At 41.6% G+C, this 26,363-nt stretch overlaps 1 protein-coding gene across 16 annotated transcripts in view; it reads right to left on the reverse strand.

The window, feature by feature from the left end:
• The window catches only part of ELMO1 (engulfment and cell motility 1), a 305,702-nt gene that overhangs the window by 81,227 nt on the left and 198,112 nt on the right, over window positions 1-26,363 (reverse strand). For 15 of the 16 annotated variants that reach the window (XM_080579782.1, XM_080579779.1, XM_080579789.1 and 12 more), the window contains one exon: window positions 25,268-25,404. In XM_080579782.1, coding sequence (XP_080435908.1) covers window positions 25,268-25,404 — 137 coding nt within the window. Of the gene's footprint in view, window positions 1-1,508; window positions 10,897-25,267; window positions 25,405-26,363 lie in introns of those variants that run through there. The other variant, XM_080579786.1, reaches the window with a different exon arrangement.

Consider the following 26,363-nt stretch of genomic DNA (forward strand, 5'->3'; position numbering starts at 1 on the left):
AAAGGCAGTAAGTCAAACGTAATGAGGGGTTCTCCTGCTTTAGTTACACATCAGGTTTAACACTCAAAAGTACACAGAGGAGCTTACTATAGCCTTCCCCAGCAGACACTTTCAGTGAATCGATGCACTGATTTCCACGTTCTGTATTTCTCTAATTTAATTTGATCGAATGGTTCTTTAAAACACTAACAATTCCTTTCTGCATCGACATCTGAGGTGATGTTGATTCCTTCAACCGAAGGAATAAGCTCAGATACACCTTCCTGCCACAACTTGCAAGGCAGCATCTCTAAAGCAAAGCTGACCAGCTAAGCCTTCTCCAAAAAGCACACCTTCAGCATGAGATTTCCAGGCAGCAATGCCACTTCACAGCAGCTCCCAGCACCAGGAAAGGAAGTTTTGCATTTATTTCTAAAATGAACACAACACACTGAAAACGGATCCCTAAAAGGCAGTCAGCTTCATCTGATTTGTACACCTAACTTGGTTACTATAAAATTCCTTACACCCATTGACTAGCTCAGGCACAGAGTAAAAATATAGAAACTTTCTTCTACATCTTTTTGTTCCTGTCCTCCCTCCTATATGCTTTCACAAACCAGCTAAGATGACAACAGCCTCTGAGAGGGTTAAGCAGAGTCATTCACCAGCTCTATACAGCAAAGCACTGAGTCTAATGGCAAATACCTGGTAAAAGACAAACAATGCTGAACCAAATTCATTGCTGGTGTAACTCAAGTAACCCCAGAGGGCTACATAGGGACAGATTTGCACCCTCCCACCCCCCACCCTTCTAAATGTACTGTTTCTGCTTTACAGAAGCAAATGCAGAGTCCCAACAGGCGAGGGAATCAACTTCTATCAAATTCTGCAATGCTGAATAGGGAAACTCTTCCACACTTACCATGCACTCGCCTGTTTCATCAACAAGCAAGAAAGCTTTTGAATTACATGCCTTTTTTAAAGTCTCCTCCAATAAAGAAATGAAAAAGAAAAAAGAAGAGAGAGGGCAGGAAAAGCAACGACTGTCTGTGCTGAGAACAGCGAGGCATGGTGAGCAACTCGTGTTTCCTTGGCTCAGTGTCTGAACTAGTGCTTTACAAACCATTGCAATAACGCACCTGTTATCATTATACGCTGACAGTACAAGTGCCAGTGACTGCACACGGACGCCTTGGAGTTTTGTGCCAGCACTATTCTGTTCCATGTGGCTCGCTCTCCTTTTCAAACCCAGAGGATCCTGAAATGCCTCTGAGTATAGAGCATCCTTGCACAGACTCAATCAGGTTAAACAACCACCCAAGGCAAAGCAAACAGCTAACTAGTTTGTCCAATGCCTGGAACCATTAGTAAGAACACAGCTGACTACGTGTGAAACAAAACCAAGAGACCCTTCCCGCTATTTACAGTTGCTGCTAATTTCCTTTCGCCACTCCTTGACCAATGACACTGCTTATCGATCCGCACTCGGGCTGCAACAGCAAGATAAAGTACAGGGATTTACTTACAGAGATCCCGTAGCTCCATCCTTCCCGACGACAAATTCGCCTCCCACACGACAGCGAGCGAGTGACTTAATGCTGCTTTTTGCAGAAGGCACAATGCGCGCAAGCAGCAGATGGTCTCCGACAAGGCTCTCTAATGAGATCCGTCCTCGGCATAGCCATGTGAGAGGAGGGCCCCCCCCCCCCTTTGCACACCTTTGCTCGCTGGTCCCAGCGCTGCCGGGCGAGCGTGTAGCTTTGCTTATGTTGCGGGTGCCGACGGCCAGTCGGGCTCCCATTGGCACGGCGGGGCGACGGCAGCCAATGGCAGCCAGCTCCCATTTCGGGGAAACTCCTGCCCATTTATTTCGCAGCTCGGGAGACCATATTTCCCAGGAAGAGCGCCACTTTCCCAGCATCAGCCAGGAGGAAATAAAGAAAGAAAGAAAATATAAAGAAAAAAATAATCCCAGCTCCCCATCTCCGCGTGTCCCCCCCCTCCTGACTTGGCTTCCCCAGGACCCGGAGGGAGTGAGGAAGAGCCGGTGGGGACAAGGCACCCGCGTCCACCTTGGTGGGGGAGCTCGCTGAGCTCCACAATTACTCGCTCCATCACCATGGAAACTGCCTGGATGCTGCAGGCTGGGTTTGTGGAGCACATCTGCTGCCAGGCTCATAATCAACTGCAATCTCACCGCTCTCCCCCGCTCTCACTGCTGGTTTCATTGCGAGTTTGCCTTCTCTTTTCACAGGCACTGGGAAAGTGCACACAGGCAGAGCTGTGCACACAGGCAGAGCTGTGCACACATTGGCTTTCTCCTTGTGCAAACATGGCTATGCACAGACGTATCCCAGGAGCACTCACTTGTACATATGTGTGTGCTAAGGAGGCATGCTCCCTGCGTACCCAGACACTACCCCATTACCCCTATTTCCAGTTCGAGTAATGGGCCAACACGAGCCCAGATTACTGTACAGGCCATCAAAATGCTACATTTCACTTTCCAGTTCCTTAAACTGCACCTGTCCAAATTGGGATCAAAACTGACACCGCTATTATGAAGCTTGCCAAGCAATCTGCTGTTTTGTGCACAGTCTTCCAAAATTGCACCCAACATCCACAGGAGGCTACCTGAGCCCTGATGCAACCAGCTCTCCGCTGGGAGTCCCTGTTCTGCCTGGGGCTGATGAAACAGGCCACCAGGAGACCTTCAGGCTCAAAAGGCTTGTTGTCCATAGATATGAATCTCTGTCCTACCCCCTGACAATACTAGAAAGGAGAGACAACTAGGTCAGAAGAGGAGAGGAAGCAACAGCTGAGAGAGAGGAGATCCATAGGCCAGCAGTGAAGTCAGCAAAGCGACCTGGCAGTTTGGGGCAATTTTGGCTGCTCTTCAGACTTTCTTTGGGGCACCCAAACACACCATTCACTTACTCCATCTTCTGTTACTGAATCTGTAAAATGGGAATATTACCTAAATGCATGCATTTATATTACAGGGATAAAACCAGAAAGACTATGAGATGCTGACATACTATTGTAATGGTGTTAGAGAAGAATTTCAGAGGAAAAAAAGGAAGACGTGTTCCTTTGTCATGAACATTTACTTTCATTTATTTAACTTAAAGAAGAACAAAAAATGAAGACCACTGGGGAAAAAGAAATAAAAATCCTGTATTGTTCAAATAAGAGAATTCCACTGCAATAACCACTGTAAGTAGCGGCATTTTAAAACGCAGCCTGACAGAACCCTGCAGGTGGACTCCCAGATCTCCTTGTATAATGAAGGCCACCTCTGGTTAAATCTCTTCTGCCAGCCTCCTGCAGGCCTAATCTGAAGTCCAGGCAGGTCTTTGAAGCCTGTGAGTCTAGTGCTCAAGAGCAAGGCCAAGAACAGAAAGAGATGCACCAGATGTGTCTTCTCAAGGCATCTCTCACTCAATTCTCATTTTTGACTTAGAAATGAGTTTTGAAGAGAACCATGTTTTTTAAACAGATCAGGATGTCCTAAGGATTCACTTCTTGCAATGCTGTACTTCTGGCTTTTCATTTTCCTTTAAAGAAGCATGACCTACTGCTTCCTGCAGCATGGTTTCTGTAATCATTACCCTGACCCTGCAGGCTTTTGTGGTCACTCCTTTAGTTCTGAAACCTTAAACTGTGGAAAGATGTTCATGTGCGTTTTAGGGGAAGGGAAGCTAATTAAAAACCCTAGATTTGCTGTCAGGACTGGCTGGAAAAAAAAGTTTATTTCCAGTTCCATCCCTCTCCCCTGCTCCTTCTACCCAAATCACACAGGGGAGAGGGTGGTTTGAGGATGTGGAGCGTAACCCATCATTTGTGTGTGAATGATAACGCAGCTCAGCGGTTTCAACATTCAGTTGGCTAGCTCTAATTGCTGTGTCTTATGGACTGAAAGTGTTGCCAACATGTAGAGCCTAAAATAGTCACACAAACCATAAATACATAAAATGAGAGAAAAAACAACTGTAATCCTCCTAGTGGGTCTCAACACTGAAATTTGTTTTTTAAACCAATATTAAATTGGAGAACTTCCTAATCATATAAATTGCTCCTTTCTGCTGTATGATACCCAGAGTTCAAAACCCTCCATTAGGTTTTGTTTAACAAAGCACTACTCTGAACAAACGTAATGATTATCAGTGCCACTTTGACGTATCTGAGAAACCTTTCCTTGGCCCAGTTTCCAAAACTCTTCATCTGCATTTCACCCACTGACAGGCAGAAAACTGCGCCCCAGATTAGGGCAACCAGTCAGGAACTCAGAAGACCCATTTTTAAGGCCTTTCCCTGCCATAGGAAAGGAGCAGAAGTGACAGCAATGGCTGCTTCTGACAGCAACAAGCTGCTAGATTTAACTGCAGGAAACCTCACCCCTTGCCACACTCATTCTTAGTAATCCCTCCTGTAAATTGCATTTCCTTTCCTCCCAAGGTTGTGGTGTAAGAATAAACAGATTAAGAACTTTGCTACACTCTGAAGCAGGACAGGGCGCAAATGCATAAGAAAGCTTTTACAGGAGATCAAAAATTCAAGGCTAGAAAAATCCAGGCAATTTCAAAGACACATAATAAAGTAGATTTGTGAAAAATCTTCTAAGAATATGAGATAAAATGAAGTTGTTCAACTGAAAGGCTCAACGATTTCCAGGAAGGCTTCATACCGAAGATGTTTCTTGCCAATCCGACAGCCACTCTCAGAAGGATGCTGTCATGGGCAGAGACCTGTTTGTGTGTGGGAGCTGAGAAACAATCAATGGTGATATAATGCTTACTCATCCTTCCAGATCGTGGATTTTACTTTTTTTTAATTCTAGATACCTACATGGAGAAGATGGTTAACCTACTAAAACTAAGTCACAGACTTGCTGGTCGGCTCCCGGTGACTCCTCATCCAAGATCATAAATTACCTGTCCATTTTCAGTGAGCTTTCCGGCTCTTTCAAAAGTCCATTTGTAGAAGCAGCTGACTTACACCAGGAACTGCCAGTCCTATTCACTTATCCCAGGAATACCTACAGATTGCCTTTTCACATGAAGCAGAAGTTAGGACCCAGTCCGGACTGGGTTTCAGGTTCAGAAAAATACTTCTGAATACTTCTGAAAAGCATTTCAGAAACTTTTAGGGCTGTATTTCACATTTAGCTCAGTTTCACCCAAAACCTAGTATCAGAAAATCTTACGCTTCCTTTACTATCATTTTATTTCAAACATTCAGGTTTTTTTGTTGTTGTTTGTTTGTTTGTTTAAATGCTAATGCAACTGAAATAAGCTTTTCTGCATCTGCACAAAGGAAAAATGAAAATGCTGGGCCACAGTATAAAGAAATGTCTATCCTTTCTGCCACTGAAGACAGCCTCACTACAAACCACACAGCTAATCTGACTAGGAAACCTCAGTGACATGTAAGCTGCTGAAAACACTGTCAGGAACACAGCTTTGCAAATCAGATTAGACATGACCTTCAGAGGTGATCTGCCACCGTATCACACAGAAAGGTCTATACGAATTACAAAACATAGAACCTTTCATTCTGCAAAGCATGGACTGCTTTGATTCCACCATCCAGGCACCAATGTGCATGTTCAGTATTCACTACTTTCGCTTGTATTTTGAACACAAGGAGCATTCAAGTCTCTTCCCGCACCACTAGACAAGCTCCCCCCCATCTTCTGAGGATGCATGCATATGTTAAAAGATAGTTAGATGCTGCCTGTGTGTTTGATGGAGCACTCAGGGTGGTAAAACAGGGACTGCTGCAGCAGTGAAATATTGGTTGTGCAGTGTATCACTTTCAGTCCACTGCATTCACTCTAAATCATATCACTCTGCCTTTACGATGCAGTAAAGTGGGGTAAAGAAAATCTCTACCCATTACATACGAATGAAATCAGAACTTTGGAGGTTCATATGATGGTCTTGGACATAGCAACAGTTTGGACAATGATTCTTAAGGGTGTTGAATCTGCAATACTTCATCTTCTTTGACAACCGAAGTTCTTCAGCTAAGCCAAAGACAGCCTACAAACAATCCCAAAATTGGCTACAGGAACTGACAGGAATATTTCTCAGTTTTCCTATTGCTAAATGATTACATACAGTCTGGGTGGTGAAAGGAGACTTCCCAGTCTAGACAGCACAACTGTAGGCTCCGTTTCCACCTCCAATGTTAACTCCACACTATCATATAAAGCAACCTTAAAATACACAAGCCCCTGCAGTCATCTGCAATGTTTGAGTCTTGCCATTTCAAGTATACATAGCAGTCATATGGCATGAGAGGGCACTTTAGAATTTCAAATCAGTTACAACAAATTATGGCACTAGACAGAAAAAGGTTTCACAGTGCACATCATCAACTTCAAGATTCCTTACACAGCCCTCCAAGTACACAACTGCAAAGGCCACAATGATTACCTTGTTCTATTTTTTAAATTCCTGTATATTTACCCTATGAGAGTGCTCTCTGCCTAGTATATCACATTGGGTTTAGGATTTCCCTGCTCCATCCTCTCCCATTTTGTTCAAGTGCTTGTTCATTTGTATCGAAAATCCTTTGACACTTTGCTGAGAGAACTTTCCATCATGTGATCTTCATCTCAGTTCTTTCATTCACTCACTTGGTGTGGAGTACACATGGCCAGGACAGAAAAATTTCATTTCACTGCATCGTTATACCCACAATACTCTTCTACCTTTAGCTACTTCTCCAGCACTTGCTTTGCACAGCCTGCCAGACAAGAGACACAAGCTGGATTTACCTGCAATCCAAACGGTCTGAGACTTTCCTTTAATGCTTCCTCTCCACAGGATGGGAACTGAGAAATGAACATTGTGCTACCGCCTCTGCTGAAATGGAGCATGCCATGTACGGATTTGGTCTTGCCTCTTTTACACGCAAGCATGCTCCCTTCCATCTCATTCATTAGGGCATTAAGTTCTTCCAGAAAACGCTGATTAAATCTCTGCTTGATCATATAAGATGGCAATGGAATGATTTATTTTACTTTTCAGCTTTTAACAAGATCAGAGAACGATAGGAAGGACAAAAAAAAAAAAAAGGAAAAATTTATCCAACTGAGTTTACTATGATGTCATGGTTCACCTTTTAAATAGTGATGTACGATTTTTTTAATACTTCAATAACAAATGGGTACTTAGAAACTACTTAAACAGGAGATTACTTACCCCACTGACTGCAGCAGTCCATGTGTCAGGACATCTGCTGCACGGGAAGATAAAATCTGTTCACACACAACTCATGCTCCCTTTTGCTCATAGAGAAGAAGTTAGTACTGTGAGACCTGCACACAACTTTAGGAATTGCACAATGGATGACATTAGTGAACATCTCTGGATTTCTAAAAGCCCTGTATATTCTTGTCTAGACACTCCAGAAAAAGAAATTAGGATTTTCATTCAGGAGAATTTTCTCTGTGTGTGTTTTAATTTCAAAAGCTTCTGCTCTGTGTTATTTAGGAATAACACCCAGACACACTGCCTTTAGAGGAACTGTGCCAGTGTGATTATGCACATTAAGAACCAAACGACAATGCTGGTTGATGATGTTTCAAAAGAGAGTGTACTGAAAACAGTTTGATTAAAATTCTCTCTGCCCTGGTTCACCTTCTCAGCTGCTGTTCAAAGACCTCATGACCATTATTTTAAGAGCTGTTGATGGTGGCCTAGCCACCATGTATCCTATTCATTTCACACTACTTTCGCATTGCAGACTCACATGGAAGGGTGTCAGAAGGCCTTGCAGGTGCACAAAGGGATTGCCAAGACCATCCTTAATGAGAAGAAAACACAAGTCAAGTCTCCAGGTTCAGCAAGCACCCAACACACTTTCTTGTGAAGAACAAACTCCATCTGCTTCCACCTCACACATGCACGAAGGGGAAATTAATGCTCACATAAACTGAAAACAGGGCTGTTTCCCACATTGTTATTTTTTGCAAGTATATTCTGATAAGAGCAATTTACCAAGTGGACACTAGCTTTAGCTAGGGAGGGCAATACCCTCCACACCACCACAGGGCAATTTAGAGCTCACAAAATGAGCTACTACCCCTCCTGTGCCAAGCCCCGGTAAAACACCTTTGTTTCCACAGGATTCAGAGCCTCCCAAGGTTAAGCTAGGGTTTGCAAACACCCCCTTCTCAAAGGCACTAACAGCCACTTTTTGCAGTCCTTCCCCATGTACATGGAAGCATGCAGTCAAATATACATACCCCAAACACGTGGTGCTTGCACAACAGAAGTGTGCCCACACACGCCCATTCACAGCCATGGGTAGTATAAATAGCCTGGCTTTATAAATAGGCTTGTTTAAATGAAGTCTCTTGCTTAAATAAATCTCATATAAATACCCTCTTTCTTTTGTTGCCTAGTGCATCTCATTTTTTAAGTCTGGAAAGTGGCAACCATGTCAGAATGACTGGAGAAACAACACATAACAATAAAGCAAATTAACACCCCACTTGGAAAATCAACAGGTCTGAAGGACAGGTGAGCGCAGTGTCCTGATGTAACATACCACTGGTGAAGGCTTTCTGAAAAGGAGAAAAGGCAGGCAAATTTTTTTTTTTTTTGGCTTGGTGATACCAAGATAAGTATTAGTAAGAGAGGCAATGAGAAATTGTGAACAATCAAGGGAGATGCTTGAGCCCTAAGGAGCAGCCCACACAAAACCAAAGTTATAAAAATAAACCTCACATTCTCAGTTGGAAGGGAAAAAAAAAAAAAAGAAAAATATATTAGGAAAGGAAAAGTCACTTTTCTCTGCATCTTTGGAAGTTCACCAGAGGTGTCTGTCCATACCCCTCACTGTCTTCGTGTCTGTATTCATCTGTATGTTTTTATGGACATTTTCTGTCTTATCCTTTTCAAAACATTTCAAGTAACTGTTAAGATTGTTTTCTCTGAAGATGGGTAGGAAGGACCGGCTGTCGGAAAGGACTCTCTGAACCTCTCTCCAGCAACCCTACTTCACATTCAGCCCACACACCAGGCCCAGCTCTATCAGTGTTCTGGCTCGTTTTGTCAGGACTGTTGCATCTGCTCATAACTTCCTTCCCACTAATGAGTCTCTCGCTAATCGATCTGCAGAGTGCCTATTCCTGCAGTCTCAATCATCTGCTTGCTAAAGATGCCATCAATACTGCAGCATGGCCATGCCTGTCATCTCAGAGACAAATCCCACCAAATCCCACCTTGTACTTCATCTCTTCATTGAACCCCTGCTCCCAAAAACAACAGGACTTCTTAGACTTACAGGTCTTTCTGCTGTTCACCCTGTGCTCATTTGCCATCAGGAGGGCACTCAGCAAGAATTTTTATTCTACTGGATATATCAATGGTTTGATTGCCACAACAGCAAGCAGCTTGCTAAAATCATTCGGTCTTTTGTTCTTTGCCATTCTTGACTGCAGATGCAAACATCAAAAATTAAAAGAGCACTTACAGGAATATCATGTCATTAATTTCCTAGGAAAGTTTTACTCACTGCTTTGTGGGTGTTTTGTTGCTGCTAATATTTTCAGCCTTTCATACATATACACACACACACACTGATAAAAACAAATGCTAAAAAATGGAATCATAGAATGGCTTGGGTTGGAAAGGACCTTAAAGACCACCTAATTCCAATGCCCTGCCATGGGCAAGGACACCTCCCACTAGATCAGGTCGTCCAAAGCTCCATCCAACCTGGCCTTGAACATTTCCAGGTATTGGGCATCCACAGCTTCTCTAGGCAACCTGTCCCAGTGCCTCACCACCCTCACAGTAAAAAATTTCTTCCTTATATCTAATCAAAATCTACACCCTTCTAGCTTAAAACCATTACTCCTTGTCCTATCGCTACACCCCCTGAAAAAGAGTCCCCTCCCCAGCTTTTCTGTAGGCCCCCTTTAGGTACAGGAAGGCCACTATAAGGTCTCCCCAGAGCCTTCTCTCCTCCAGGCTGAACAACCCCAACTCCCTCTGCCTGTCTTCATAGGAGAGGTGCTCCAGCCCCTTGATCATCTTTGTGGCCCTTCTCTGGACTCTCTCTAATACATCCATGTCCTTCTTGGCTGGGGGCCCTACAACTGAATACAACACTCCAGGTAGGGTCTCACATGAGCAGAGTGGAGCAGAGGGGGGCAATCACCTCCTTCAACCTGCTGGCCACACTTCTTCTGGTGCAGCCCTGGATACGGTTGGCTTTCTGGGCTGCGAGCACACATTGCTGGCTCATGTCACACTTCTATACCTCTGAGATGCTATAAGATCAGACTTTGTAAACTCATACCATTTATATCACCCCTACCCCTTATAACTAAGGAGGGAAAAAGCCAATACTGATGAATCTAAGATTGTTTTACTATAACCTTTTCATGATGTCAGAAAACAAGATAATATCTGCTCCTGCCCAATATATGGCTGGTATCTTTACATCTTCCAAAGAGACTATACATCCCAACTGCAGTGAAAAGTTAAGCTTCTTTGGATGATGTACTGGAGTCCCACGGCTTTCCTTGGGACTCCTGAACAGTCAGTCCTAGCTTTTTAACAGGTCCATCAAAATATGTGAGATTGTGTTTCAAAACTGTGTTCAATGTATCATGCTCAACTTTTTTCAAAGCAATTTTTGGATCCAAATGTCTGCACAGGTCTGAAGAACCAGTGAACCCATCAACTACAAGCCTTGCTGCAGCAGAGAAGCAACATAGGGAGGAAGAGGTGGGCTTCTGACAGGGACTCTGTCCTCAGCTGGGTGCACCAGTTAAGAGGGAGAAGGAAAGACAGACTGACAGATGGAACTTGATCTTTCTTTAACTTGTTCTGATGTAGCAAATGGTAGAAAGAGAGAGGAATAGATAGCCCTGGGTGTTTTCTGATCTCTCCGCCCCGCCCCCCCCCCCCCCCCCCAAATTATTTTATCCTTGTGGATGCAATACAGATGTATGTACTCCCTGCTCCTTTGCAAGCTGTAGGTGGAATCATTACTTCAAAAGCAAAGAGACAAATTTATAAAGGTCAAGCAATGCAGAGGCAGTTGCAAAAGTGCATACAAACTCCAAGTTTTGTGTCTTCTCCCTCCCATTCCCAGGGGCTCTGAAACACAAACATATTTACAGTGCTAAGCCAGTAGTATTTCTACCTGTTACATTACTACTTTATACAAGGTTGTAGCATTCTCATTCCATTAATGCTTTCCTGTGAAGCATTTCAGAATTGTTAAAAATAAAAAATAAAAGAAAGAGAGGTTTAAAAAGACTTCAGTCTTCCTTAATCGTGAAGGGATATATTTTCAAAGCAGTATGCCAGGAGCATTCCACGTGACTTCCATTCATGTTAAAATTAGAGTCACCAGAATAAACCCCATATGCTGCTTTGAAAACGTACTGCAACGTGTCCAAGGAAAATTTCTGCAGCTTATTGGTGCTTGCACATTTTTTATGCCTGCTTTTCTTCCTTTGATTCCTGGATATATTTTTAACAGCTCTTAATTTATTTCATTTTTAATAACACTTTGTACTATTTAGAAAAATAGAAAGAAGTGATTTGCTGGTTATCTTGGTCCCTCTCTGCAGCCTTCTTATTTTAAAATTATTAGTTTAATCAGAATAGCTTTGCTCTGTAGGATGCAAAGCTTCCAATATCACTCTTTTTTGATGCTGTCACCGTAGACAACCTTTCTGTTGGAACTACAGCCCACAGTGACATCTGGCTGCTTTCAACACCTGAGCTATCCTATCTAGTGGGGCTTAATATTTTTGAGTTAGCATGAAACTAGATTTCAAATTTGGACAGTGGGGAACTGTTTTGGGAAAAGGCTGGGGCACAGTCTCTCCTTGGCAGCAACAGCACCCCTGCTTGTACTGAAGCCAGGCAGTGTGAAGGTACCTGCTTCTAGATCCAAGGTCCCAGACTCACACGTGGATCTTACACCCAACCCAGAGCACCTGTAACATCTGTGACAGCTGCAGGAGCCTGCCCAAAGCCAGCTGCAGTACTAGGCTTGCTGTGAGTACAGCTTGTCCCAGTTTGTCTTCGTCATCGCAGTGAGCATGGTGTGTGCTGTGGTCGTGTATGTACAAACTGACAAATGCTGCTTGATTATTAAATTCATCATTTATGACGATAGTCTTCCTTGTTATTTAAAGAGAGAAAATTTTTAACCTAAATTTCAGTTTCTGATAGTTCCAGTTCTCTTGTCCTTGCTGTCTTATGCTTACTGTTTACTAAAGCTGCACATGAGACTGAACAGAAAGACAGTATGAATGCCATCTCTTCATTTTTAACTTATCCTTTCTCATTACTGTCCCAAGTCCAACATATCGTCACTTCAGAAACTTACAACAAAAATGTAGCAAACACCGTATCCAAGCATTTTGTTACTTTAACAAAGGATGCAAAGGATGCAAACAAAGGGAAGAAAATCTTGCTTAAGTGTGGAAGGTGCTTCCATCACAGAAAAAGAGAGAAAGCGAAAGGGAAAGAAGAAAAAATGTCTTCTTGCTAACAGAATAGTGCATCAGTACAGGAGAAAAGAAACTAAGAAAGGGTTGTCCTGTCTTTAAAGCACTGACAAGTGAGGTGCAGATGGATTTCCCAACTCTACCACTGATTCTGTAGGCAACATGATGCAAAATGTCACTTATCTATTCTTGTTATCCAACTAAAAAAATATTTATATCATCGTTCCTTTCTCCTTTTTAACCATTTGTTAAACCATTTGTTTAACCATTTAGATGACACTGTCCTTTGGCCAGAAACCTGTGCACAAAAGAAATAAACTTCCCTGGAGAGTGGAGCAGCATAGAGCAAATAGTCAGATCCTGCAGATAATGAAAGTTTAGCTAAAAAAAAAAAAAATTACAAAACTACCAAAAAAAATCCCAGACCATTAGTAGCCAGCCATCATTTTACAATGTTACACATGTTGGCTTCTCTAAGCATTAGGGCTCAAATATACTAATGGGTTACTGTGGTTAGACATTACTACGTCAGCAGAGCTGCAGTAGTGGCCAATGGTAAATATTTACTAAAATATACTTATCTACCTGTTACCAAGAAATTTTTTAGGAAACGCTTTTGACCTCACGTGTAAGGAACTTGAACATCCCTGAGTAATAACAGGTCAGCTGTCAGAACTACAACAAGCTAAAACTACTTCGGAGGGGTCACTACAGTTAATAGGGAAAGCTTGAGTAGTGGCATTTGGCTAGTGCACCTAACACAAAGTAGATCTTCAGCATTTTCTTTAACATTAGAAAAATGTTATGAGATTGGTTAATGCTGTATGTATCTGTGTTAGTTTTAGTGATGATTAACGATATGAGTTACCGTTTCTCCCTGTTTCCTACTTGATAAGACAGTATTTTTTTACACAAGGAACCACAGAATAATTCAGGTTGCTACGAAGTTCCAGGGGTCACCGAATCCTGCAAGCACAGCAGAACTAACCTGAAGCCTAAGCCAGCTGGTTCTTCAGGGCCTTTTGCCTGGAGGAATTTTGAGCTTCTCCAAGGATGAAGATTCCACAATTGCTCTGTGCAACCTGTTCCAGTATCAGTATTTGGGAATATTTTTTCCTTACATCCATCTGGAGTTTCGTTCACTGCAATTTGTGGCCATTGTCTTTTCTCCTTCCACTGTGTACTTCTGAGAGGGGCATACATCTTTTCTCTATAGTTTCTCATTCAGGTAGTGGAGCATGACAGCAACTGGATCCAACCTCCTCACTGCAGCCAGTTTCAGGCTGAGCACGTCTAGTTCCTTCACAGTCCCCCTTGAACACCATATGCTCCACCCCACTTAATCATCTTGCTGTCCGTTTGTTGGATTAGCTCTGTTTGGTAAATCTCTCCTCTTTACTGGAGCACAAAACTGGACACACTACTCCAGATGCTGCCTCTCAAGTGCCAAATGGGGGGAACAGTCACTTCCTTTGACCTGCTTGCTATGCTTTAGCTAATGGAACCCAGCCTGCAGATAGTCTACATCACACAAGGGTGCACTGCTGATTCACGGCACTCATCAAAACAGGGACCATCCTACAAGCAAAGACCTACAATTATATTCATAAAACATGAAATTAGTCTGAGCCCTCAGTTTGCATTGGCAATCACGTATCCTCAGCTTGCTGTGGTGCAGAAATTAATTTCAAAGCCCTAGCCTTGGTAAAAATCAATACTAGATACTGAAGTATTACTCTAGTACTAAAATCAAGAAGCATAGAGAAGGAAATTAGAATCATCAAATTCTTTCAAATTATAATAACTGAAGCAAATTGAGCAGCTATGAAACATTCTGTTCTCTACAGCTTAAAAGCAACAAGCCAATAAAAAAAACAAAACTCACGCAAAACTAAATAAGTTTTATAGAGAGACTGTCCTTTTCTTTCTAAGTAGAGTCACCAGTTTAAAGATTTTCCTTTAGCTGGTACCTTTGAGATTTTAGACAGCAAAGGGCCATTTAGACCATGTATATATCCTAAGCCATTTACAGGCTGCACACATACAATACTTCCTATGTGAGGTTTATATCACAGATTCATGGAGATAGTTCTTTTCTTTAAGTAAATTAAACCTTACAGCCTATGTGAAATTAGGATGGATAAAGGCACATTCAGTTCTCTATTATTGCTATTAAAATGTTGTGTTTATGCAGTTACTCATGAGTGAAGCCTTTTTTGTTCATATAGCTACATCTTCAGGAATAAGAATCATATCTGTGCATGCAATTTTGACTTTAAGATTTGAATACTGTCTTTCAGATTTCTACCACTGCTGAAATAGACAGCTGCCAGCAGACACTACCCTGGCTTCATGAGCTGGCTTCCAATATTCTACAACCTCCATAGGCCTTTTCTGGTTTCATGACAGGAAATGTGGCAGTGCAAAGTAGTCAGCAGACACCCCATCTTCAAAAAGTGAGAAAAGTCATTAACACCCTCTTTATGTCAGGTGGAAGCAGCTTTAAGAGACAAGCCATTGCTCTCAAGGAAAGGGGAGAGACAGAAGGAAAGACTGGGGAATAAATCCTGTTGGAGACCAGGGTATTGACCAGGGAGAGAGGCTAAAGGAAGTTTGACTTAGAGAGAAATCCAGTAAGATTTCTAAGTGTTGTGTTGGTTTTTTTTCCCCTAAAAATATCCAGTCACTAGTTTATGCATGTGCTTTAAAAGACAAACAAACACATACAGACTTTAAAATGCAGAATAAGTATCAGTTATATGGCAATCAGATAAATTTAGATTTATATATATATATTTATATATCCAGGAAGAAAACAGCCCTTTAGCAACTTCTAAATTCCTAACTTACATAGAAGAGTGTTCTTGGAAGGAATCTGCAAATCTTGACAGCTACGAGATTACATCCTTCATCTCACATCTGATTTTGCAAAAATAGGGATGTTCCATTTTCCTACTTGGTGACTTTTGAGATGTTATTTTCACTATGAAGGGATGATCAATCGCCTCTGAAAAGGCTGACAGCATAATAATGATACAGTGGGATCTGCAGCTTCCTTTGGATCTTTGGTTAAGTAACAACTACAAAAAAGTTCCAGGCCACCTTTACTAGTCCATATAAAATGCATACAACTGTGATTTTTAAGTCCTTGCTGCTGAGGTTCTTATACCAGCAACACAACAAAGATCAGCCAAAATCTCTGAGACAGAAAACTGGTGCTTGAAATCTGAAGATACATCTCCAGAGAGAAAAATTACCATAAAATTCAAAGCATGTGTGGAAGCTATTTCCCCAGATGCTTCCATTCTTCCAGATGCAGACTTGACATTCTTGACGCAAGGATGGTTCTCAAGCATTTTAGTTTCATGGTCATGGCATTAATATCTTCCACTGACACAGCAAGATCTTTAATCAGCTGCACTAGTGTCTTTTTCAAGGATTCTAACACAGAGTTTGGTTTTTGACTTTTTACCTGTTTGTGTTGCTTGGGTTAATATACTTGCATACTAAATCTCTCTCCATTCCTGCACTCATCTTCTAAGGTGATATTCCTCAACTTTCACACGCATTACCTGGGGCCTTGTTTCTCTGCTTGTCACGACCAACACGTAACGGTAAATTTGAGGATGTAGGAGGGATCCTGTCAAAAAATTCTCTTTAAGTCATCAGTAAACCCAGTGCATTTTCCATATGGCTATCCAGATCAACAGTGTAGAGATGAAAGGTCAAAGAAGGATGGGTCATATTGCCTCGATAAGGATAGAGACACTTTCCTCTACTTTGCTCTCAATGGATAAATGGCAGCTCACACACATCAGCCTCACACCATTCCTAAAAATCTCGAGCCCCAAAACTCTGTGGGGCAAAACCTCACACTTCCTTCAGAAAGACTTTCAAAGTCTCTCTGTCAGCGCTGTGACCAGACAGGAGAACTACATTTGGTAGACAAATGGCAGCAAAGCTGCAGGGACGCAGATGTATATCCAGCTCCTGCAGGCTTCACACAGCCTGTGCAGGACTAACTCTGTTGTATCTTCACTGCTGCCAGTACCCCAGGTAGCCTAAGGAAAACCAGCAGAGGCAGGTACCTCCCCCCTTGGCCCCGTGTGTGCGGTACAGACACAGCTGAGAAAACAAGAGAAGGGGAGAGCACACCCACACCCACACCCCATCTCCTCCTCCCGCTCGCTCCCTCTCCCAGCAGCCCTCCCCTCCCAAATGCCTCTATCACAACCGAGCCACCCGTTCCCCATTTACAGTGGCACATTGGGTAACAGGAGTGTTTTTTCAGATGCCAGCCAGTTACCTCATCTGCTAAAAATAGAGACATGCAGCAGACTGATTGGCAAACGCCTTTTTAATGGTGACTGACGTATTCTATCAAGATGCAAGACGTAAATTCCAAACAACGAAGGGCATTTGTGTAAGGACAGATGAGACAAAAACAACAAAAAGCCCCAGCTTTGCTTATGAGACACGTATGAAAGAGTTTTGCTGCTCTTTTCAACCACAGTGCTATTTAGATTACAATTACTTAGAGCGAAACAGCAATAACATGAGCTCTTCTGCTGCTCTAAGAAAAGCTATAAAAATCTCATCGTCAGCTGCATCATTCATCACAATAACCTCATTTCAACTGAAACAAAATCTTTGAGACATCATCTCCCTCCGCCCCCTTTCTCTTTTTTATTTGCCTATAATAAGGTCTATAGTCTAGGGAGCTCTTGGGCTGAAATCCATGCATTGTGATTCACAAAATGAAAATCTGGTATTATATGCCCACTGACATTCACATCAGCAGCAACTCATGCAGCAAAAAGCCATATGCCATGCACCTCTGATTTAACTGTACTACAAAAACATATCCTAGAAAGAAGAAATAAAAATACAGACACAAGAGTGGTTCCCAGGATCTGATTATTATCTACACTTTAAGTCAAGACTGACGGGGGCAATATCACAAAATATGCTGCTTTGGTGACAGTTCCAGTTAGGTTATAGCATTTCTCTCAGCAACTAACACAAGAGAAGAATTCCTTCCCAGTGGAAAACATTCTTACAGAGCACAAAACAAGTGGTTAGCACAGATAACATACACCCAGCTTTTCTCCTCTGGTTATCCAGCTTTCCACTCAATCATCTTTTTGAAGGTTGAGATGTTTATAAGCTTGATCAGCACCCACAGAGATGAAAATGAAAAACAATTTGAAAATCTTAAGTACCAACAGTTTTAAAAATTGCCATCTACAGGGTGTTAAGCAGATCTGCATGTGTTTTATAGTAACTCACAGATTTCATTAGAAAGCAGGGAGATAAAATCCACTCTGTCAATGAAGACAAGATTTTCACAAATAAGAGATTTGACTGTTGAAACCAAGGGTGACTTTCATCACTGAGGAATGGATAAGTCAAAAAACTTTCTGACCAAGGAATGGATTTTACTAAAACTGTTTTTTCTTTTTTTTCCTTTTTTTCCCCCCCTTCTTAGTCAAATAATAAGAGGTGCTTTGCTGAGACATCCTTTCATTTCTTTACTTTCTGCTTGAAGAATCCATTTCTTTTTTTTTTTCCTCCATGCTGGAAAATAAATTCACAAAATTTCAGCTTTAAAATGTTTTTCCTGTTAAAGCCTATGACCTCCATGAAATCGCTGTATATGTGATCACTGGAGAAGGATAGTTCAGCTAGGATAATAACAAGATGTGACCCCGCTACTAAAGACTTGCAAAGCCTTCTGGCAAAGACAGAAAGTAGTAAAGATACTACTTTTAATGAAAAAAAAAAATCTTTAGTAAATCAGCTCATGAGCTACAAAGTGCAGAGAAAGGGTGAGTGCATCTCTCCTTTCCGCTTCATTGTCCAGCATAAGAATTTATATTCCACAAATTACCTCTAATGTTTTTTCAATGTATTTGCATTCTTGACAATGATAATGAACACTGAAAAAAACCTCAAAAGGAAGTAACTAGCTACATTTAAAAACACAATATACTTGTTCAGTTCCTTTGAGTTTGACAGTCACAACTTTGGGGTATGAATATTTAAACTTAGATCTGATTTTTACAGACGGATCCCTCAGTAAATGGAAGACTATCTTCAGAGTCTTAAACACCCCTCCTCAAGGTTCGTGCAGCCAGAAGCAGCAGACAAGTAATAAGCTCACTTTGACAAACACAGTGGGACACATTTGGAGATCTGACAGGTGTGGATGAATGTACAGAGAGCAGAGATGGAGAAGCTGAAACACTGCTATTCCCAAATGAGCAGCTGATGAAGGAATAAACTTAGAATATCCAGGCCATGAAAAGTACAGAGGAAACACTGACCAAATGCTAGAGAAGGATCTTATAAAGGCTCTCCCTATGCTGTATTAAACTGCACTGCTTAAAACAGGTTCATCTTAAGCAAGTGATTACTAACGCAATAGACCTGACAACGTTCCTGTCCCTAATTATGCTTTGCTAGGAGATTCCTTTGTATTTGCAGGGTGGTATTTTTCAATTAAAAAGTCACATTTTCTGCATAAGATGTGCAGCAGACTTGCAAAACGTCTTGCTCTAAAAAATGTTTTTGATAAATTCATGCATTACACAATTATTGATACAATGTATTTATGGCAATTATCTGTTTCCAATATGAGTTAATATAGTGCTAATGGCCTCAGGTGTGAAAGTGTGGAATTTAATTTGCGCTAATCTGCCTAAGCCCAGGGAATACTGAATTCACTCTGTGAAAATAATTTATTTGCAGTATCCCTGTCTGATATAAACAAAGCACTGCCAAGGGAAGGTGTAATAAAGCTAACAGAGAGCTTCAATCATTCCACTGGCCCAGACTTTCGCACAGGTAAAACACAAACAGAAGCCTTCCAACAGTGCTCTCAAAAGAAGTGAAATGCATCTGCTTCAGTATGGTGAAACACCCACAAGAAAACACCGCCTGCTTTGAAGAACATCTGTGGAAGAGCTATTTACCATTTACCACCCTCTTTATTCCTCTTTATCATTGAAAGGAAAAGCAAGTAACAAACAGGTTCACAGACTGACCAAAGGATTTTACTTGCAAGTTGGTTTGGTTGAACTAATTTTTCTCTCTTTCTTTCTTTAATGTAATGGTTCTTCAACTGAGCAGCAAAACACACACACAGGCTCAAGCATTGCTACGGGGCTGGAGCTGCTGCACAGGTGATGGAGGAAGCTGCAGCACAGATACCTTGCCTCTGCTTTTGGCCCTGCTGTTGCCTCACTGTCACGATACTCAGGCTCTGTGTGCCTTTGCCTCCTGTAAAATGGGTTTATTGAGGAGAAAAGTGAGGGGTATTGTTTAGTGCCACTGGAGGGGATCACCTGAGAGCAGGAGGAGACAGACTCCTCCTCCTAGGCCTGCAGCAAATGGCAAGGCCTAGCACCTAAAACTGGGACAACATGGCAGTGAGGGGGACATTTTGAACCGTCTACCCCTGGAGTGTCCCCTGTTTGCAGGGAACCCAAAGAAGCAGGCGACAGCTCCTCTGCCTCGGCCACTTCATGTTGCTGCCCTGATGCTTTCCAAACACCCCCACAGGCCTCTGCTTCCTCACGGCCAACTTGGGCTACCCTGCGGTGGTGCTGGCCCACCACACTTGTTTCCACACAAAACACCACTTGCACAGTACCCCTCTCCTTAAAATCCTGCCCATGAACACTTAGTCATACTTCGAACCCAGCCTTATGCAATTATTCATCCTCTAGCTGCTGAAAGTGTGACAACACTGAGAAGCTGAGAAACCTGTGGCATGGCACTTCCGAACAGCCATCCAGCAAAGAAATGGTATTTCTCATTTTTATGTTACGCTTGGTTACCTGTTCTGTTATCTTGTCACAGAGCGAGGAAAAATGTTCACAGGGTCCGAGCATAAGCAATAAACATCTTTTGTAGTTATCAAGTGCCTTGCTGTTTGCTTTGGTATTTAATTACAGGACTCACGTAGGGCGTTTATTGTTTGCAACTGCTGCCACCGTGAACAATACCTACTATACTGATTACCACACAACACAGTGTTTTCCTGTGTATACCCATTAGAGACGCATATTATCACCTCGCAGAATAGACCCCTCTCCTGCAAGGGAACCCGGTGCTAAGGTTTCGTGCGTCACTGACACAGACAGATACCACAAGTGCAACTGCTCCGGGGTGCGCAGCCCTGCTGCTGTGAAACGAAGCCAGCTTTGCCAAGGTGCTGAAATCAAAGGGTTTGGGGCGTTTCTGAGAATTTTCTTCTCATTACAGCAACACAAAACAAATTTTCACAGAACATTTAAAAGTTGGTATTTTATACTACAATGATCTCAAACACATGGCCAGAGGGCAAAATAAATTGAGTTCTCAGTAACGAGAAAAATGCATCAGTGGCATCATTAGCCAGCCTTCCTCTGCTTTCCAATTCCCTAAATCTACAGTTTCAGTGAATGCAGTAGATTTTGATTTCAAGCACCAAGCAGCACAGAACTTTCAAAGTCTTTCAGTTTTTGTGTTTTCCACTCAGCTTCATTTGTGTTGAAAAGATAAACTGTGCCTTGTTTTGACTAGTGATTTTTGGGCCATCAAAAACCTAAAACTACCTTATAGACTAATAAAAGACTAATAGAAACAGCTACAACGGTGCCCATTCTCTACAAAGCAGCTTCAAAACCTTAGTAGGTGAATCGGAATTTCATTTTTTCTTACATACTGCTGCTGGAAGCAGTATTTTTTATTCTTATTCTCCTTGCTTTTTGTTTTGTTTGTTTGTTTTTAAGATGGCACTAGGCACAGAATAAGCAAATTGTTCATATTGTTCTGCAGGTCTAACAAGACAAACTATGGTTGGCTCTGCAATTAAGATAATCCATTTGTTTACCCTTCTTCCTATTAGCACATGAACTTCAAACCTATAAAAAGCATCAGACAAATCTGGAGAACAGAGGTGAGAGGATAATCTTTTCCCTTGCATGTTCTCCCATCTGTGGTCTCTTCATCTCACAATAAATAATAGGTGTATTTTACAAGATCACTAACACAGGATCCCTCTTTCAATGTAAATCTTCATTAGGGCAACACGGGGATATTTACCTAAGCAAAATTAGTGGTGATCAACACAGTTTTCCATTAGGAGTGTACTTTAATTTGGCCCCATGGGAGGAATTTTACAGTGGGGCAGGTATCTTGAATTCCACCTACCATCATGTTAAAAATAAACAAAAAATCAACCAGCCTGTACATCATAGCCTGTGTAACAGCAGGGCCTGGTTACCTTGAGCAGACTGAGCAGAGAATAGCTAGACCCTCCAGGAGGAAAAACCAACCAACGAACACCTATTTAAATGGGCAGGTTGGTGATGAAAGTTTCTAGGTGCTAGAGTATGAGATAAATCTGTACAGCTTTCTTACAGTCATCACTGTCTCCAACATCTATACACAATGTTTTCTTTTGCAGCAATAAAACGTAGATTATATAATCCTGTCTCCAAGCTTTACATTTCTGAAGTCATAAACCATGCTGTCTGCTCACAAATGATTGTGGAGGATAGAGCTTGAACGTTTCCTTTGATCATCTGCAGGCTCAAAGGAAAACAAAAAGGTTTCAAATGGAATTGTTGCCACTTGCACATCTGTTTACCCCATTGCATCTTAATTTCTCTAGAAAACTCACCAGACATGAATTATGCATGTCTTCAAATGTTATACAGGCATAATATAAGCTTAGCTGCCTGACTGAATTATTCTGTTCAGAAATCTATGAGTATATTGAGAGACTGTAAAAAAGGTTTTAGGTCTGACAGTATCATACTATCACCAGAGAGATCCAAGGAGTTTTGCTAATGCAAGAGCTGAGCCTGACAAAAGGTGTCTGTTTTAATGAATGAGAATCAGAGAGACAAAGCATGGGATCATAAATGTCTCACTAAAACATCGTTGCATTTTTTCAACTGTGAACAAAGTACTTTTTTTCCTTTTTTTTTTTTTTTTAAACTCGAAGAAAATAAAGAAAAACAGGAAGGGAAAAAAGCTATACGAAATCTCCAGAACATGGACTGAGGAACCACGATGGCACAGTATACAATATTATCGTCAAAAGAAAGTCAATCTGTGTCTTAAAAAGCCCTTGAGAATAAGAACTGAAGTGGGGAAGTATTCAATCACCTCACTTCTTTTAGCGAGGAAGTGCAGGAGATGAGGAAATAAATCTTCATATGTGCACACAGACCTCCTACCACCTCTCATATGCAATCTATTGTGAATAAAAGTTCAACAAAAAAGCTCCTTCTCTTCAATTATGATTAAAGATGAAAGCAAGCAGATTAGCTTTTAAATGGAATCTCCAGGTCTCAGTAAAGAGTTACCATCTGATATATTGGGAGCTTCTGATTTTGTTTTGGAGATTTTGGGGTAGGAAGCAAGGAAGGAAGAAAATGAATGATCCCATCACTCAGGTAGACAGCAAACTGTAGCAAAGTGGTGTTTCATGTATTACCACGACAATCAAGTTACTGAAACTGAAAAATGGTAATACAAAGAGAGGAGAAAAGAGAATTTTTCACAGCAGCTAAACTACTGCATCTTCTAAGGCCCCTGCTTTATTCCCCTTCACTCCTGAAAGTGTGGGCTGAATGCTCCCTGTGTCCACATGGCCTTCACTTGCTAAGTTTGCAAAAACTCATTGCATAAAAACAGGTACCCTTAGCACACAGAAAAGATGAAGAAATAATATTAACATGCCATGAAAACCAAAGCTGTTTGCCAGGTAAGGATTAAAAATGGTGTTGTGTGGTTTGGTAAAGCCATCAGCACTGGCAGCTATCAGCCACCAACCAGATGAGTAAACCTTGGGTACCACTACATAACATCGCATCCTGCACAAACCCAGAAGTGCTTCACAAGCCCACACAACAACACAGTTTGCTTCACTCACAGATCCCTTTAAGAAAGCTATCAGCTGAGTAATGCACATCACCACCACATGCCATTTGAAGTGGATAAAGAGCACAAAAATCTCCTTGTGACTAAAAGAAAAGATTTAGATAAGCAGAACATAACTACTGAACTGCTAGAAACGACAGTCATGGGAGTTTTGTATTCCCTCCCCTTTACAGCAGGAAGAAGATTCTGGACCGGTGTCTCACCAATTGCACCATATTGCCACCACCACACACAAATCTCAGTAGCCTGGTGGCACATGTTTTGGATTTGTCCCATAGAGTTAAAGGTCTCCTACGTCTTCAGTGACACAGGCAGCAGGACCTACTGCCTACCCTGCTTAACCTTAAAGAGTTGCTGGGTGAAACCATAGGATTTTCAGTAACATAAAACATAACTAATTTATCAGATCAGAGAAGAAACTACCTTGTGTACCACTACAGTGGTGTCTAACACAGACAAGTACATTTCTGTACTTTCTCTTAGGGTGATCTGGGCTGTTGCCAGAAATAGAACAATTTTTTTCCCCTGGGATTACTAACAATATTCAAATTCAAATTGTGGAAACTTATATACACAAATCCTTTTTCTACTGAGACAGAAGGCCTGTAAGCAACAGGCAGTTATTAATCCATTTGTTTTAAACAACCATATAATATAGTCTTTTATAAAAAGGTTATTGCTTTTAAGCCTTTGATTTTAGGTTTCTATACTTTTCAGTGGAATATCTCGCCATTGCTCCTTTTGCTCTTCTTTGTACTATTTGGAATGAGAAGCGTGTCAGAAATTCTACACAAGAACAAGCCTCTACGTTATCTAGCTACAACAGCAGGCATTTTGGCCTTCCCTTCTCTGTTTTGCCAGCCTTCAGGTATTGCTGCTATCTTACCAAAAAGAAATCAACAAAGGTTATTCCATACTGTGTCTGAAGGATTCACCTTCCTTTTGCAGTGGAAAAAGGACATTTAGATCATTTCATTAATAGACAGCTCCAGTTAGAAGGTAGGCATGATCATTTTTACTAGCTCTTGCATAGTGTTTGAGTCTGGTGATATCAGAGCACTTCTTTGGAACATGCTGACACAATGCAGCAGTCTCCCTTTTCATTCTCAAGCAATATCCCTATAATCAACATTTGATCTCAGTCAGAGAGGCGCAAGATGCAAAGGTTCCCAACAAAGATAGAGATGCCAGCAAGCCACAAAAACACGAGTTTGTCATTCTTACAAAATGCCAAAGATACTGTTCAGCCTCCTGGTATGTTAAAGAGTTAAACTAGGATTTCTAGGGCCCATTAAGACAGACACCCCTGTTCTCCATACCTTTGCTGTCAGTCATAAGACTGTCTGAAACTTCCAGATTTCTCTTACAATGAAAAGGGTGCAATACTGATGGTTGGTTGCTTTGGTTTGTTTCAGCTGGCCAGATTGTACAGCACGTTGTCATGATTGTGTCCACTCTTTAATATTTTACTATTTCAGTTCTTGTATGAAATGAAAGGGATGCACAGAATTATCACTGCAGCAGTCTGTTTGCATTATTTACAACGTTAGAGGCTGCAGCACTTCAGCATAATATTGCTAACATAAAAAGGCAGAATTTCCCCTCAAGCCAGGTTTTTATTTTCAGTTTGCAGTGTAACATGATTGAAAAAGGTCTATGAATCTCCCTTACACCTCCCACCCCCTACCCCTGCTTTCTAAATGCTGCCTCTCTGATGTACAAAGAATCTGAAGAGAAGACACATCACAGTATTCAGCGGAAGTGGGATTAGTAAATCCCTGTGCCTCTAGGGAAGAAAACATGGCCTTGTTTCAACATCCTGCCCAGTTATTCCCTCCCCACCCCCTTTCTTGCCTTGTTGAAGTCCTCTGAAGTTGCCCTCATTTCCTTCCATGTCTTGTTCAAGAGCTGAATGCAGATACAGAAGAACTCCTCAAATGATCTGTCATGGGTGAAGAACATGGGATGGAAATCGTTGCAGGTCTCACTGGCTAAAAACAGAAAAACAAGGGGCGGTGGAATAAAACATTTAAAGGCAGGAACTACCAAAACCAACCAACCAACCAAACAAAAATAAAATGCAACCAGCCGTAAACTTTAGTGAGTACCATAATGGACAGGAATCCTAGTTCTAGTAGCAAAGGGTGTCAAAAGAATATCCCGAAAATCCAGCCTCGGACTACAGTCTTAAAAGGCAATGAAACATAGCACAGTGCCTCCCTGTATGGGACCATCAGCAAGAGCAAGAGGAAGCAACTATCCATTTCCCTGAATATTCTCTCAATGGGTGCTTTTTTTGTGCCAAGGTTTGTCATTCAGGCCAGGACAGAGAAGGACAGACAGAAGTACAAGCCTCCTCATCAAAGTAACAGCCTTCCCCACTGCTAACAGCGTGCACCATATTGTCTGAGAACCAAATACAAAACCTGATCAATCACAACATGATATTAGATCAAAGTACACAGTGAAATGTGAAGCTCTGCTGATACAGTAGATGAGCTACCATATTGTACATGGATATACCACAGAGGTGACCAAAGAAATCTAGAGAGACATATAGATGAAAATATAACTGATTAAATTTGTTCTTTGAATCTTTTGATCTTCCGTCATATGCCCCTTATCTGAGGTGGGGTGGGGTGGGGGGTAGGGGGGGCGAACAACAACAACCAAAAAAACAAAACCAACCCACCCACCCACCCACAAAAAAAACTCTTTTTTTTTTTTTTTTAAATCAAATACTGGCTTTAAGAAAGGCATAATAAAATAATAGTATAATGATGATGATTCCAGAAAGGAAGAGTTCAGTTTGACAAGACTGTGAATCTCCTTGTGAGAAGAATGGATTTTCAAAATTTAATGGCAGGACTGAAGCAATGCTGACCTCTTGGCCTGTCTGAGGAACTTGGGAACAGAAGGGGCTTTAGAGAAGTACAGAAAAGGATCTTTA

The sequence above is a fragment of the Anser brachyrhynchus genome (genome assembly GCF_964034855.1).
Source record: "Anser brachyrhynchus genome assembly, chromosome: 2".
Lineage (NCBI taxonomy): Eukaryota > Metazoa > Chordata > Aves > Anseriformes > Anatidae > Anser > Anser brachyrhynchus.